The sequence below is a fragment of the Chinchilla lanigera genome, unplaced genomic scaffold, assembly GCF_000276665.1.
Source record: "Chinchilla lanigera isolate Chin_1 unplaced genomic scaffold, ChiLan1.0 scaffold00015, whole genome shotgun sequence".
NCBI classification, from domain to species: Eukaryota; Metazoa; Chordata; class Mammalia; order Rodentia; family Chinchillidae; genus Chinchilla; species Chinchilla lanigera.
Window position 1 is genome coordinate 27,295,727 of NW_004955416.1, and position 14,893 is coordinate 27,310,619.

The 14,893-nt window shown below is 46.8% G+C and overlaps 1 protein-coding gene across 2 annotated transcripts in view; it reads right to left on the reverse strand.

Annotated features, from left to right (window-relative positions):
- Positions 1 to 14,893, reverse strand: part of Adamts17 (ADAM metallopeptidase with thrombospondin type 1 motif, 17) — a gene marked incomplete in the record, with an annotated part of 306,761 nt that overhangs the window by 167,661 nt on the left and 124,207 nt on the right. For both annotated transcript variants that reach the window (XM_013512523.1, XM_013512522.1), the window contains 1 exon segment: positions 13,745 to 13,850. In XM_013512523.1, the coding sequence (XP_013367977.1) occupies positions 13,745 to 13,850 (106 nt within the window).

The window sequence follows — 14,893 nt, forward strand, 5'->3', positions numbered from 1 at the left end:
TGCTCTGGCGCAGACATTAGCTTCAAGTTTGGGGCTATCACAAAGGAAGTTGCTAGAAATACTCATGTGTAACTTTCTAGATGAAAATACATTTTCAGATTTTCAGTTCTCTGGCGTATATGCACAGCGTGTAGGTGCTGGGTTGTACAGTGAGTTTGGGTTTTAAAAGGAACCGCCAAACTGTATTCCAGACAGGCTGCACCATTTTATATTTCCACCAGCAATGTACAAATGACACCGCTTTCTATATTCAGGCCAGCAATTGACATTGCCACCATTTCTTAAATTTTATCTCTTCCGATAGGAGTGTAGTGATACCTCACTGTGGATTTAATTTGCATTTCCGTAAGGGCTAATGCTGCTGAGTATTTTTTATGTGCTTATTTGCCACCAGTGAACTCTCTCCAAGGAAATGCTTGTGTGTTTGATCATTTCCGAAGTAGGAAGTTTTTGAATTTTGGGAGGTCTTTTAGATGCAAGAACGTTATCAAATGTATGATCTGCAAATACTCTGCAATTTGTCTTTCTGCATCATTAACAGTGAAGGTTTTTAATTTTGATTAGTTCTAATTTAACAACTTGTGCTTTATGGATTACATATTGGCACCTGGTATAAGAATGCTTTACCTAGCCAGGGTTCCAAAGATTTCCTATGCTTTGTTTTCTAGAAGTTTAATAGTTTTCAGATTTATACTTAAGTTCATAACCTGATTTAAGTTTTGGAAAATTATGAAGTTGAGGGTTTTTTTCTTAGCCTCTGGACATCCAGATTGTCCCAGGAATTTCTAATGGAAAGGCCATCGCCGAATAATTTGCATTAATCTGCTTTTGTACCTCTGTCAAAAATTACTTGGACACATTTGTGTGAATCTAGTTCTGGGTTCTCTTTTATGTCCCATTGAGTATATTGTAGCTACAGACTCAGTTTTAATATCAGCAAGAGTGATCTGTCCTGTTTTATTCTCCATTTTTTCAAATGGCTTTAGTTATTCTAGGGCAATGGCGATGAACCCACGGCACACATGCTGCAGCAGGCTGTTTATACCACTGAAAGTTCTAGAAGGTTCACCATCACTGTTTCAGGGTCTTTTCCTTCCCTTCAAATTTTGGGAATAAGCACATTTATGTCTGCTAAAACCTTTGCTGACATTCTGAGAGAACTGCATTAAACCTGTAGCTCAAGTTAGGGAGAACTGACACGTTTACTATGTAAGTCTTTAAGAATACGATACACATCTCCAAGTATTCAAGCCTTCCTTGATTTATTTTGATTTGCTTCATACAGAGCCCACATACGTTTTATTAGGTTTATACTATTTTTTTCTTGGTAACTTAGAAAGTGTTTTTTTACTATTAAGGACACTATTAGTCATAGTTGTTTTGTGAATATGGTTTAGGAGGGTAACGACCTTCCCTTATATAAGTAAACTCTACATTTTTTTAAGAATAGATATCAATGGATTGACAAATGATTTTTCTACATCTACTAATGTAGATTTTGCTCCATTAGCCTGTTGATATGCAATACTTTATTAACTGATATTTGAACACTGAACCAGCCTGGAATATCTAAAATAAATCCCAATCAGTCATGGTTTAGTATTGTATGTACATAAATAATTAGACTCAACTTGCTCAAATTTTATTGAGGAATTTTCCTAAGAGATATTGGGCTGTGATTTTCTTTTATGTGCTGTCTTGGTCTAGTTTTGATATCAAATAGTGACCACAAAATTCATAAAGTGAACTGGACAGTGTTTCTTTTCTATTTTCCAGAAGAGATTACGTAAAACAGGTGTTATTTTCTGCACATTTGGCAAAATTCTCCAGTGAAATCATCTTGGCCTGGAGATTTTGGGGGGAGCTTTTATTTTTTCAAGTTTTAATTTTTTAAACTTATATATGAAAACAGAAAAGTGTAAATATTTGTGGATTAGTATTAATGTTTTGATGTATATACCTTGTGTAATGTTTAAATCAGGTCCAACATATCTCCTTAAATTACAAATCTAATCTCTTGAACAGACATAGGCCTATCCATTATCTACTTCACCTGGCCTGAGTTTTGTTAGTTTGTAGTTTGCAAGGAAATTAGTTCATTTATTCTTATTTGTTCAGCTTATGAATATAAAGTTGTTGTCCCTTATTACCTTCTAATGTCTGCAGGATCTCCATTTCATTCTCAGTATTACCAATGTCTCTTCTCCTTTTATTAATCTTAGATGAGCATGGTACCCATCTCTACTGCTAGGTCATAACTACAATGTACAAGGAAGCAGCAATTCCGCTGAGCCCTATGGCAGGCAGGAAGCATCTTTCCCAAACAGATGTGTCAATGAGCACCCAGTGAGGAAGGTTGCCCAACAGTAACAAGTTCATTTAGTCTCTAGCTCATAGTTGTCCATATTTCCCATTAGAAGTGCTGAGGGTTTTGCACAAACAGAAACCTCGGAGAAATTTACATTACATGTGTCTGCACGATCCTTGGCTGACTTCTGGAATTGCCCTTTCTAAGGGCTCACAAATTATGTCTGATGAGTCATTCTGGAATCTCTCTTTAAAACGACATTAATAGCGTAAGTCTAGAATGTATGCCATTTGTCTCATTTCTCTCTTGCAAGATGCCTCTGACCTATTTTCAGTCTTTAGCACGCATTGCTCCTACACAATTATCAACATGGTTTGGCACTCTCATTTAAAACAAGTTCTTTCAGTTTCATGTATGAAAGCCTGACTCAGGTGGGGAAAACTGGCTGACCAGTTCTCTGGAGGTCCAGTTCCAAGGTATACTGCACAATCTTGGATTGAATAAAAATCAGTAAGACTTACTAGGAAGTTGAAGTCACAATGACATACCTGGCTGTAAAGGCAAGCTCTATAAAGCACTAGGCCAGTGGTGGCAAATCTATGGCACATGAGCCAAAACAGGTTGTTTGTATCATTGAAAGCTCTAAAAGCTTTGCCATCACTGTTCTATGCTTTAAATTACAGAAGGCAGCACCACTCAGGGTCTGGTTCCTTAAAGGACAATTTCCCCTCCATGCTCACGTGGGGTATCTCTATAACCTTTTGCAAATCCCCAAGTTTGAAAATATGATCCCTTCAGGGGGCTCCTTAGCTTGCTTCCTACTTTGTTTTTTTTTTTTTTTTCGTTTTTCTCCGGTACCAGGAACCAAACTCACGACCTTGTGCTTGCCAGGCAGGCGCTTTGCCGCTGAGCTAAATCCCCAGCCCGCTTCCTACTTTGGTAAGCACTCCCTTGGCTTTCTTTCCTGAACCTCTTTTACAAGGAAATGGATTATATAATTACCCTGTAGGATTTACTACATATGCAAGGCCCACTAACCACTAAAAGCAGATAGTCACTAGACTCAACCCCCAAGGGGCAGACCGGCTTCTCTGGACACATGATTGAATTCATGCTGCAGCCGGAAGTGGACAGGGTCCTGGACGCTACAGCTCATCTAAATCCCAAATAGTGCTTTCCACCTGGCATTTGGAGGCTGCCCTGGTCTTCTAGACCATAAGTAATAATATGCCAAATGTGGGAAGAGAAAATGATGCTTTATGACAACACAAGAACCTGACCTGCCAACTCCTGAACTTCAGCAAACATGAGCAGTCACAGGACCCACGCTTCACATATGGGTCACCGGCAACAAGAACAGAAAGGCGCCACCTCTAGGACGAGCACCCCTGCTTAGCCTTCAGCTTCTTCCTTCAAACCAAACATAACATCAAAGGGGAGAGGAGCAGGACAGCAAGGTGTGCATTTCACAGCCTTGGGCCAAAGTCCTGCTGTCCACCTTTTGGCAATGTCAAAGGCCACAGCTTTGGGGTCTTTGAGGGCCTGTGTGAGATTTCTGTTCAGTGTTGCAGACAGAACTCTGCTTCCTACCACCTTCTGTAGGTCCGGATGACCAATTTGTTCTCAATATGTTTACCAAGAAGCTATTTACCAGGCTTTAGGTTGCACTGGTTAAGTGTTTAGACCAGAGTCAGGTCTGTCTGACAGGGAGGGTCAAGGGCAACTGTCCTGACCATTTACAAGGATACCTGGTGTCCAAACTGCAGGGGAAGAAAAACGCAACCTGAAGCAAACCTTGAAGGTCAGCTGAAGACCCTCAGGACCCGATGGCATCACATGGGTAAAGATAAGGGACCAGAGAAGAGATTCCCAAAACCAGGGCACGAAAGATCTTCTAAAATATCCAACACGAAAAAAAGAATGAAAAAAAGGAGCTTTCCTCTTTAACTCCACCTAGCTGCAATCACACACTGCATCATACCATTTCCATCAATGGCAGACCACGTTTATTATGGTGGTCCCATAAGATTATGATGGAACTGAAAAACTCCTACTGCCCCACAATGTCACAGCCATTCTAACTCCATGGTGCAACACCTTGCTCATGCGTTTGTCATGCTGATGGTGTGAACAAGCCTGCTCTGCTGCCCCTTGTACAGAAGGATAGCACAACTGTGTATAGGTCGTGGTACTTTATAATGATGACTATGTTACTACTCATTTATGTACGTACATTACACTTGTTACTCTGAGTATATTTCTTCCACTTATGAAAGAGTATTTACGGTAGAACAGTATGCTGTGCTGCTGAAGTGCTTAAGCCATTTGCCCTGGAGGATCTGAGTTCCTGCATTTCTAACAGGTTCCCATAGGACACTGAAGTTGGCAGTGCTTGGTCTCTGCCACACTGTGAAGTGTGAGGCAGCAGATGAAGTTTTACGGTGTTTCTCCAATCTGTACAGCCCTGAGTATGGGCTTCCTCATTCTTCTTTGCCAGATTCTTAGCGAGGCATGGGATATGGGAGTTTGAGGGGATGATGGTCAATGAGAAAGTTCAGTGGGGAGAGAGGGAAGAGAGGGGCTTCAAGGAGCTTGTTCTGCTGAGTGAGCCCAGGTCTCTGTGACCGGACAGCTGGCAGGAAGTTGACTGTCTTTTTCTTTGTAGCAACTGTTCCTGCAGCTGGGGCACAATTTCTGTCACCCCTTTGGTGATCATACAGCACATAACACCAAGATGAATGGCACTTACTCCAGATGCTCCCCATTCCCCGACCCCAGACCCTCTGATACCACTAGCCGCTGGTTCATTAGGCACCACTTAGTTATGTCTGTGTTTCTATCGGGAGGGAACAATGTAGCTAAGGTTTCTCTCTCCAGAAACCAACCTACATGTGACTGAGCCATCAGCAGGAGCCTGGTTGTTCGGTCCCCTCAGTGAGTCTACAGCTGGCCCACGGGAGGGATCCTACAGCATGTGCCGTGTCCTCAGTGTGGGAATAGTGTGATCAAGTCTGACTTCCAAAGATCACTGCAGTCTCTGCCTTGTCATCTTCTAACAATCCACCCACTTGCACGCGGGGCAAAGCATGGCCAAGGTGCAGACACAAACTCAGGCTCCCCAGGCCACACATCCTAGGATCACAGGGCCCTGCTTCTCATAATAGTTACCAGCATCACCCTTTCACCCAGGACTGTGAAAGTCCCAAGACTGAAAACTACCCACCCCACCTTCTTTTCATTCTGTCTTGCTCTTGATGCTCATCCTAAGTAAGAGTCAGAGAATCAAGAGGCTTGTCTGATACAAGCCCCTTCTCAGCACTGCAGAAGTATGGCCATGTTCTGCAAGACAATGTCTTTCTAATGCTTCCTGTGACATGCTACAAAAATTATAACCTCTGTCACTTCATGTCCACCTATTTGTTGATATTTGTCCAGATGATATCTGTCCTATCCCAGATCCACAGGCAGGTCTCTGGCACTCACTACATTCTCAAATGACATAGCAGCACATGATTTTAGTCCTCTTGCAGACCTCTGGGCCCTCTGGCTGGTACTTTCCATCAATACCGTCTGGCCAAACCACCACTTGCACGTAAAATGTGAACACGCTCTGTGACCTCCAATAGACAAGGTGGAGGAGGGCCCTTCCCAGATGTGCCGTGTACCAGGCCGGTGACAAGGTCCCTAGGTCTCAGCACATGCAAATGTCCTTAGGTGTTTGGTTTTAAATTTCCGTCAGCAGTAGACATGAGATGCACAAAGATTTCAGGCATGAAACCACTCACTTTGGAGAAAGGAGCAAACCCTCTACAGGGAGATAGGTGTCATAATCACACCCCCGCCGCCCTACATGGGACTTGTAAAACTGTAGCCACGAGAGCAGAAATTGACTTTCCGAGTAACGCGCGGACACGGTCACCAGGAAAGTCATATGGCAAGGGCTGGGCTCTGACCCAGGTTCCGCTCACGTGTGCAAAGGAACCTGATGTAGCCTGAGGCTCCGGCCAGAGTCGGCACTTGGTCACTGAAAGCCAAGGGAAGGGAGCCTCATCACCCGCGAAATGATGCCGAGATGATTCTGGACGTCCCATCCAGCTCCGTGAACCACGAGCAAAGCCACTCAGTTGAAGCTGCCAGAAGCTCTGGCAATCTCACAAGAAAATTGGATCTCATCTAACTCCTGGCAGAGCCTGTAATGTAAGGAAGTTCTAAGGGGATTTTAGAATCCGATCCTCCTGCCAAACTCAACTTTCCGAATCCTGTCTCCTCACACACCGTCTTGGCTGAAACAGATTCAGACAAGACAATCCACCTGATAATTAAACACGCAGCATTCCTGGGGCAGAGACAAGCAGAGCACGGCTTTTGCAACCATCCTGCATACAGTAATGACACTCCGGGGCACAGGGAGTCTCGGGCTGCTGGATTTCCCATCGTGGCTGCACTGTACAGAGCGCAGGTGGGATCGCAGCTCCTGCTTGCTGATGAGCTTCTAATGGCTTTCTATTTGTTGCGTTCCCTTCCCTTCTAGCCAGGCATCAGGCCTGGCCTGGACAGACTAGGAAAGGCCATGGTCACGGTCCCCTTAAGGACAGGGGCTCCGCGTTTTCCAGACAACTGGAAGAAGTATTCTCTCCCTGCAGGAGTTCATGTGAAGGATAGGACTCCAGAGGAAAATACCGCACCCTCTTCACCGCCGTGTGATTGCTGCATGACAAGGCATCGCTGAGATGGCAGGAAAGCCATTCTGACAGGACCAGCTGTAACAAAGCTGCTCTGATTGCTTGCACAACTCCAATTCGAAATCCCCCCTGAGGAAAGAACGGCGGGGGAATTTGGCATATATCTGCGTGGGAGAAGGGGAGGAAGGGAAAAGGGGAAATCAGCCTAGGCTGTGGCCATCTTGAGAGGCCTCCAAAGTCACAAGCTATTCCAGCTCAGCTGGGCCACCACGAAGTTCAGGGCAGGTCAGTTAATGCGAAAAACCTTGTAATTCTCGGCAGTGAAATGTGAGAAATAGATAAGGGCGTTAAAAAAGGGAACGCGGCCTGCATGTTCTGCACTCCTCTGGAGCTTGGTAAGAGAGATGCGTCCAGCAGATGATCACGCACCCACTTTGATGCGGGCGCCAGGCGCAGAGGAAATCGTCCTCAGGAATCACTCCAGGGCCCTCCGTGGGAAACCTGAGAACCACTGGATGTAGCTACCACCATGATTACCCTTCAGTCCGGAAGAAAAGGCCTCCCAGAGGTCACAGAAGCTGACTGAGAACTGTGAGAAAAGCTCAGGGAGCCCACGGCGGGGACTGGCCCTTCCTGGGGAGAGTCACCCCTTTTCCTCTTCCTTTAGGAAGACCAACGCCCCTGTGAACCCAGCTGCCCTAATTCCAGCTACAGCAAAAGCATGTTCCCTCTTCCCCCAAGATTTCTAAACAGTTATGACATTTCCAGAAATTCTGTCTCTCTGTGCCTTCCTTATAAGGCCAGCCCATGTCTGATGCCTGCGCTCTGCCTACAGGGTAGAGTATCCAGGCCAGACGCTTGGGCAGGAGCCGCCGCTGCCCAGTCTGCTGGTGGCCACCTGCCTTCCCAGCTCTGCCGTGTCCTCCCTGCTCCCCTGCACTGGGGTGGATGGCTTGTTCTTCACACAGATCACACAGCCACAGACAGCATTTCCACGCTTCACACATCTGGATTACGGCTTGCCTTCCTTCCTGCTCTGGGACTGAGACAGTTCCTTTCCATTTGGACTGTATCCACTCGTTGTAAGAAGACCCTCCCCCCAGGGCTCCTCCTCCTCCTGCTCCAGACAGCACCAGCCCTGCCCAGGAGCCACGGCTCTCGGGAACCGACCCTGCACATTCTGAACTGCATGCCAGCAGCATATCCCCGGCATGTGGTCATCGGGACACCCTCCCTGATGCCCACAGCCCTCACCTCACCTTTACACAGGGCTGCCCCTGGCTGGAAGCATGCACAGTGGCTGGACCCAGTTTTGACAGGTGTCTTCACTGCAGAATACCACGCTTCCCATGTCACCGGCCCAGTTCTCTGGGCCCCCTGATTACATCAGGGCACTTGTGGCATCCCCAGCTCTGCTCCGTCTCTGCACTCCTCCCAGGCAGTGCTGGCCAGGTCAGTGCTTCCAAAACTGGACAGCTCCAGGGGGCTACAGGACACTGTGCAAATCTGAAAACCCACGTGTGCACCACGTGTGACTGCGAGCGTGTCCTCCTACAATGATTTGTGAGTCTGTAGGTGCAGAGGCGTGGACGAGCTGGACAAACCCAGCCCCTTCTCAATGACTTGCATCTCAAAGCCACTGCTGTGTTGCCTTCCCTGGTGCCCTCACATGCTCATTATCTCAACCCTCTCCAGGGGTGCCTCAGCTGTCCCTCTGCCCCTTCCATTGCCAGGTCTCTACGGGTCCCATCCTTCCTCACTCTGTGGGTACCCGCACTGAGGCCCCCAGGGAGGTGTCAGATGAGAGGACAACGACAGGACTAAGCCTTTCCTGAACATGACTGGTGGGTGGAGCGCTCAGAAGAGACAGCAGGGGCCAGAGGGCAGCACAATTTTCAGCACCACTGTGACCTAATACAGAGAGATGCCTGGGAGGATGGGCGTGTGGGAGCAAGGGACAGAAGGGAGAAGGTGGCTGAAGCAGGGATGGAGCCCCTGGGATGTCATGCCTATGTGTTGTCACCTGGGATGCAGGTGACCTCCTGGAGAGCCTCTCTAAGCTTCTCCCCAGAGCCAGCAGGCTGATCCATCTAGGTGAAGCATTGCCACCACATTTCTAAACGTCCCACATGATCCTCTTGTGGGCCACTGCTCAGAGGTCATCTAAGGTAAGTGGCAAACCTCTGCAGAGGGAGGATTATTTGGAGGCCATAGGCTGAGCCCATTGGCCAGAGGAGACATACATTCCGAACTGGAGAGAGAATAGTTCTTTGACCTGAGAAAAGGCATAGGGATGCCCAGAAGAAAGCCAGAGAGAAGAGGCTGGGAGAAGCTCCGAGCAAGGATAGAGGAAGAGGCTGACCTCAGGAGTGGCATTTTCCTGTCTAGAAGACTTTCCCCAAGCCCACTGGGTTGAGGGGTCCCAGGATTTGGGCTGGTTCTCAAAGCAGACACGTCTCTAGGCCTGATCTGGCGCAGACTTCTCTCATAGGGCCTCCTAAGCTCCACAGAGCGGACACGTTTTCTACAGACTGAAATTTTTTTGCTCCTATTGGCAAACATACATCCTTTCTTTCACTGTGGATAATGGACTCCCTCCTCTCCCTGTCAGTCCATCTGGAATGCCTTGTCTTTAGATGCTGCCCTTCCCTGCTTGAGAAGCATGCTGTGTATACAGGGTGCGAGGTTTCCTCTAGCTCAGAGGGACTAGGTGAGCATCGACTCTCTGCTCTCCTGGCTGCTAACCAGTGAGTTCTTACCCACTACGGGCCCTTCTGGGGCCACATCAGATCCCACTATCCTCAAAACAGAAGGTGTCCTCAGTTCCACAGGGCTACCTGCTTTCTGTCTTTTACACTGTAACTTCCAAACTATAAAATATATCTGTATACGGACATAGAATATATTCTATTATATGTGACACTCCAAATTGGAGAATATAATCATATACACATATTCTAAAATTACAACACATGTCCTAGACCCAGTCATTTTAGCATCACACCGAAGTCACTAGAACTCCTTCCTTGATCCAGAAAGGCATCTTGACTTTGCTTTTCCTTGTGAGCGGTCAGCAGACCTGAGCCTCTGTTTCTCATTGGGGACGGTCTCCAGACACCAATCTGGGTGGAGCCTAGGAAGTTTGGGCCTGCTTGACAGAAACAAAACGCTTGCCTCTAGCTTTCCCTCTTTTTCTCTGAAACCAAATTTTGATCAGCGCTATGGACACTGACCTCCTGCACAAGGCACCCTGTCTGGTTTCCTGAGGGGAAAAAGCCCAAGGAATGGTGGTCCAGGTGGGCTCTTCCTCTCAAGGAACTGCTCCATTACATGGATTCCACTCTGAAAAATAGCATTTGCAGTGCAAGAGGCTCAGCATTGCCGTCTTCTATATCTCACCCTATCACTCTCCAATGGTCCCTGCAGGATGAAAAGAGGCAAAAGAGGACATAGGCAAAGCACGTCTGTTGTAAGGTAAGGGTCTCATGTGATCAATACAAGACAGGGGGGTGGTCACCTTTCTTCCCTTCACAGGGAACCTAAAGGCAACACAGAACTGCAAGCAAGGGCAGCCTGTCATAGCCAAGCGGCCAACGGGTCACGGACACTCATTAAAACCTCCAAGTGCTCTCAGCCTGGCGATGCTCAGAGTCAGCTCAGGTCCCAAGCAGCAGCACAGACTGCCCCTCCCAGGTCTCATCAACGGGGCCCTGCAGCCAGGCCTGCGTCTTCTCTGGCCTCCTCTGTCAGGGCAGAACTTCAGAAAGCTGTGAGGCTCATCTGTGATATTTTAGCACCTTTTGATGACACATTCACTCTCTGGGCCACTGGGAAGCAGCCGTGCCAAGGCACTGTTTCCCTGAAACAGAAGGTACCTTGGTTTTTGGATATCCATGAAGCTGTCTGCTTTATTACCTATCTGCTGTAATCCGGATTCTCCTTTTAACGTGCCTATTTTGCGTCGGTATTATACAAGTCATCACAAATCATGTTATGCAAAGACTGTAAATATTTTTAAAAAGCTAGTTTCCTAACCTACAACATAAAAGGTAAGTAATACCTACCTCATAGGACTGGTTCGGTAGTGTAATGGATGCACAAAATCTAACACATCACCTGCCACATAGGAGGTGCTCAATAAATCAGAGATCTGATTTGACTTAAACACCATCAGTACATTATTAATTCATGCTCAAAGCGGCATGACTGGTATATAACCACGGTAGGAATTTTTAATTTCATTTATAACTAGAATGTATTGGATTGTAAATTGGATTAGAGCCTGTTTATACTATCAAATAATTTGTTTCAATTATTGAAAATAAACTCATAAAAAGAAACACTACCAAGAGAAGAGGAGGGTAAGTATAATTGCAGGATGTAGATGACTTAATTGCTGAAGATGAACCTTACTTTAGCTTTATGGTTTCTGACAGCTGAGGCAGAAAGAAAACCACGTTAATTTATGGGGCTTCCTGTTTGATAAACAGAATGAGGAACTCACATTGAAAGAGAATCTTCTCCCTGACATTCAGATCTGAAGGCAGGTGCTGGCAGGGAACCCGACAGCACAGCCACACCTCCACGGCCCGGGGGCAGAGGACCTCACCCTGCCAGGAGGATGTCTCATTGGTGGTGATGGTGAAGGACCAGCAGGTCAGCCACCTGGGGATTTTCTTAACACAGTTAAATTGCTCCTCTCTATTTCAAAACACGGATCAGCTTTCAGGTTTTGTATTTTTGAAGCAGCTTGGTGCTTGGCTTTGCTAAGTGTCAAGGTCTTGGTCTATTGAAGCAGTCCACATGATATTGCCAGCTTCCCTGAGCTGGGGTGACCGGAGAGGCCCGTAGATGGGGAAGATATGGCTTTATGCTGGGGGGATGCGCTTTCTCAGCACTGGAGACTAATGCGACACAACACACTTCCCTGGGAAAATCATAACCACCCAATAAGGGGGAGGCCTGAGTGCTGGCAGGATTTACTGCCTTTGATTAACAAGAAGGTGTTTGTTTTGTAGGTAATTAGAGTCTAGTGGCAAGCTATAAAGATTCCTCCAAGAAATTTTGAGCAGACTATAGCTAAAGGTACTATTGTACGACTGAATCTAACCATTCATCTTTGCAGACCTCCTGTGCTAACAAGCCAGGGTTTGGTTTAGTACAGTCCAACAGGTCATCAAGGGAAAAATGGCCCTCTGTGCTCTTAAAGATCCAAAGAGAAAAGACCGCCACACTGTGTGCTCGCAAGTGCGTGCAAACAGCTCTCAGGCATACACCATGATGCTGAACGCTGCTGGGGAACATCACAATTCGCGAGACTGTAGCTCAAACCATCTTATTTAAATTTACACTTCAAATACCCATCACAACCTGGATGCTGGCATTCTTAAAACTGCACTCTTAAAACTGTCAGGTAGGTGATTTCTGGGTACCATGGTCTTCTGATAGCCAGAAGATACCTGTCACGGCCATTTTAACAGCTCAGAGATGTTAGTATAAATGTGATGGCACTGAATTTAAAAACAGGAGGACAAAGTGTTTCCAGCAATATTTAAAAAGTAACGTCATGATGCAATGCTGGTGGAGAGACAGCTACTCACCTTGCTTTGATAGCCCCTAGGTCAACAAGATGCCCTCATGCTATGCACACGGCACCCACACAGCAGCATTTTCACTCTCTTGATGCACATCATGGGACCCAAGTCCAAAAGAAGCCACTACAAACCCCTCTACGCAGTGAAAAAATTAAAATGGGACCAGATAAATAAAATACAAAGTAAAACCACAGATACGGTTAATGCTAGAGGAAAACAATTGCGTTCATACTGCTTTTTGTACATTGGCTTTGCTCTCACAAAAGCTAAACTTAACAGTTAAGGCCCCAGACATCTTCCTGTGTAGGTCATTAGAAAAATTATGAACACCCCCCCACACTAGATACTTGCACTTAATTATGTTTTATACAGTCCAATATAAATTTTCTTATTGTTTTGCATGCTCGGGCTCAATTTAGATTTTTTAAGTTAAAAAATTACACAGTCACATCACAGTCTTCCTTCAGAGAAACATAAAACAGACATTCTCTCCAGGAGAAAGTGTAAACCTTTGGAGAGTCAGCTGGCTTTCTGCCCCTTGAGGCTTCCTGCAGGTGATTGCAACTTCAGGCCAGCCGCTAACCCCTCCGACCCTCTGTTTCCTCCTTTGAAAAAAAGGAAGCTGGCGCAAATTCTCCCTCAGACATCTTTAGGTTCTAAGGTCCTAGGGTCCTTCTGTCTAAAAAGGAAGGATTTGCATATGCAATGGTAGTGGCTGTTTATTGTTTAAAACTAAAACACTTCAAGTCTATATGCAGAAGTTTGACTATGTTTGAAACTGGCTGCAAAGAAAACAAAATCAACAGTCTAAAGATAAATCCTCTAATTATGATGATGTACTCAGAGTGTATCAAATATCATGCTGACCCAAGAACACAAACACAACAAAATAAGACACTCGGAAAAACCTCTTCCCCTTACTGTGCTGGCTTTAAGAATAAACATGAACTTCAAATTAACATTTCAACACTCAAAGCCAGCCTGCTCAGTAATCTCCTGGGCTCACTGCAGGCTGAGCGGACTGGCTTACTGGCCTTGGCCCGAAAGCAGAAGCAGCCAAAGCACAGAGCAGCGCTGTTACAGAACTTTCAGAACTGAAGCGAGAAATGCGTGTTCAGGGAGGAATTTAAAGAAGCAGAACAATAGGTTCCGATACTTACTTGTGGCCCAGCTCATGGGCGATGGTAAAGGCCAAATTGAGACCATTGTCTTCGGCAAGCACACATTTCCTCTTAGCACTGCACACACCTCCTAAGTAAGCAATTCCTGCAGCAGAGACACAAAACACATCCTCTTCAGAATGTGGGAGGCCCTGACCTCCTGCGCAAGTCCTCCTGGTCTGCATCACACACGATCGCGAGAAGGGCAAGCAGGGACGCTGGTGCTCACGGGGCTGGAGCTGCAAGTGTGGAGCTCACCCGAGACTGGTGTGCACATGATACTGCCATGTTCCCCGAAGAACAGCAGTAACCATACACATCCATCCAGCACTTGAGACATGTCAGAAGCACCTGCTGAATGCTTTACACACATCACCTAATTTAACCCTCATTACTCAGGATGAGGGAAACTGAGATTCACAGGAAAGGTAACTTCCCCAAGCTCAGCTGGGTCGGCTAGATCCCAGTGCCCCCTCGGCACCCAGCACTGGCAGGGCTGAGGCCAGCAAAGAAAAGTGCCCCATGTGCCAGGTTTAAGGAGGCTCTTCACCTTAGAGGCTGACCCTATATCTGCATACTCCCTAAGGAGGAGAACTTCCTTAAATTTTCTACCCTGAGCTGGCACTATAAGGGTGGATGCTGCTCTCAGAAGCTCTCAGGGTATGAGCTTGGGTCCTGGCTGGGGACCACCGAGAGCAGCCCTGGGAGGGCTGTGCAGCATGCTCTGAATGCTTCCCTAGTCCTCCACAGAGACAGCGGCCTGGAGCCAGGGAAGGAGAACAAGGGGAGAGTGAGGGCCTTCAAAGTCACCGGTGACACACAGACCAGCCTACTCATGCCCACACATGCTTGTGCCTGCAGCCTTCACCTGAGACAGGAAGACCAGGCACACAGCAGGAGGAAGAGACGCGGTGCAGGGAGGGTGTGCGCCAGAGGCTGCACACAGGGGACTGGAGGCACTGGACTGGTGGGCAGAGGCAGCCAAGGCTGGAGGAGGAATGGGCGTTTTCTAGGGCAGAAAGTGCTTCTTCCAGAGGAAGGTATGTCAACAAGGCATCTGAGGAATGCCAGGCAAGGTGGGGGGAGCCTCCACTGGCCCCGTGTCCTAAAGCTGCGTCTCCAGAGCACTCCATTGCTCACGCAGCTCTT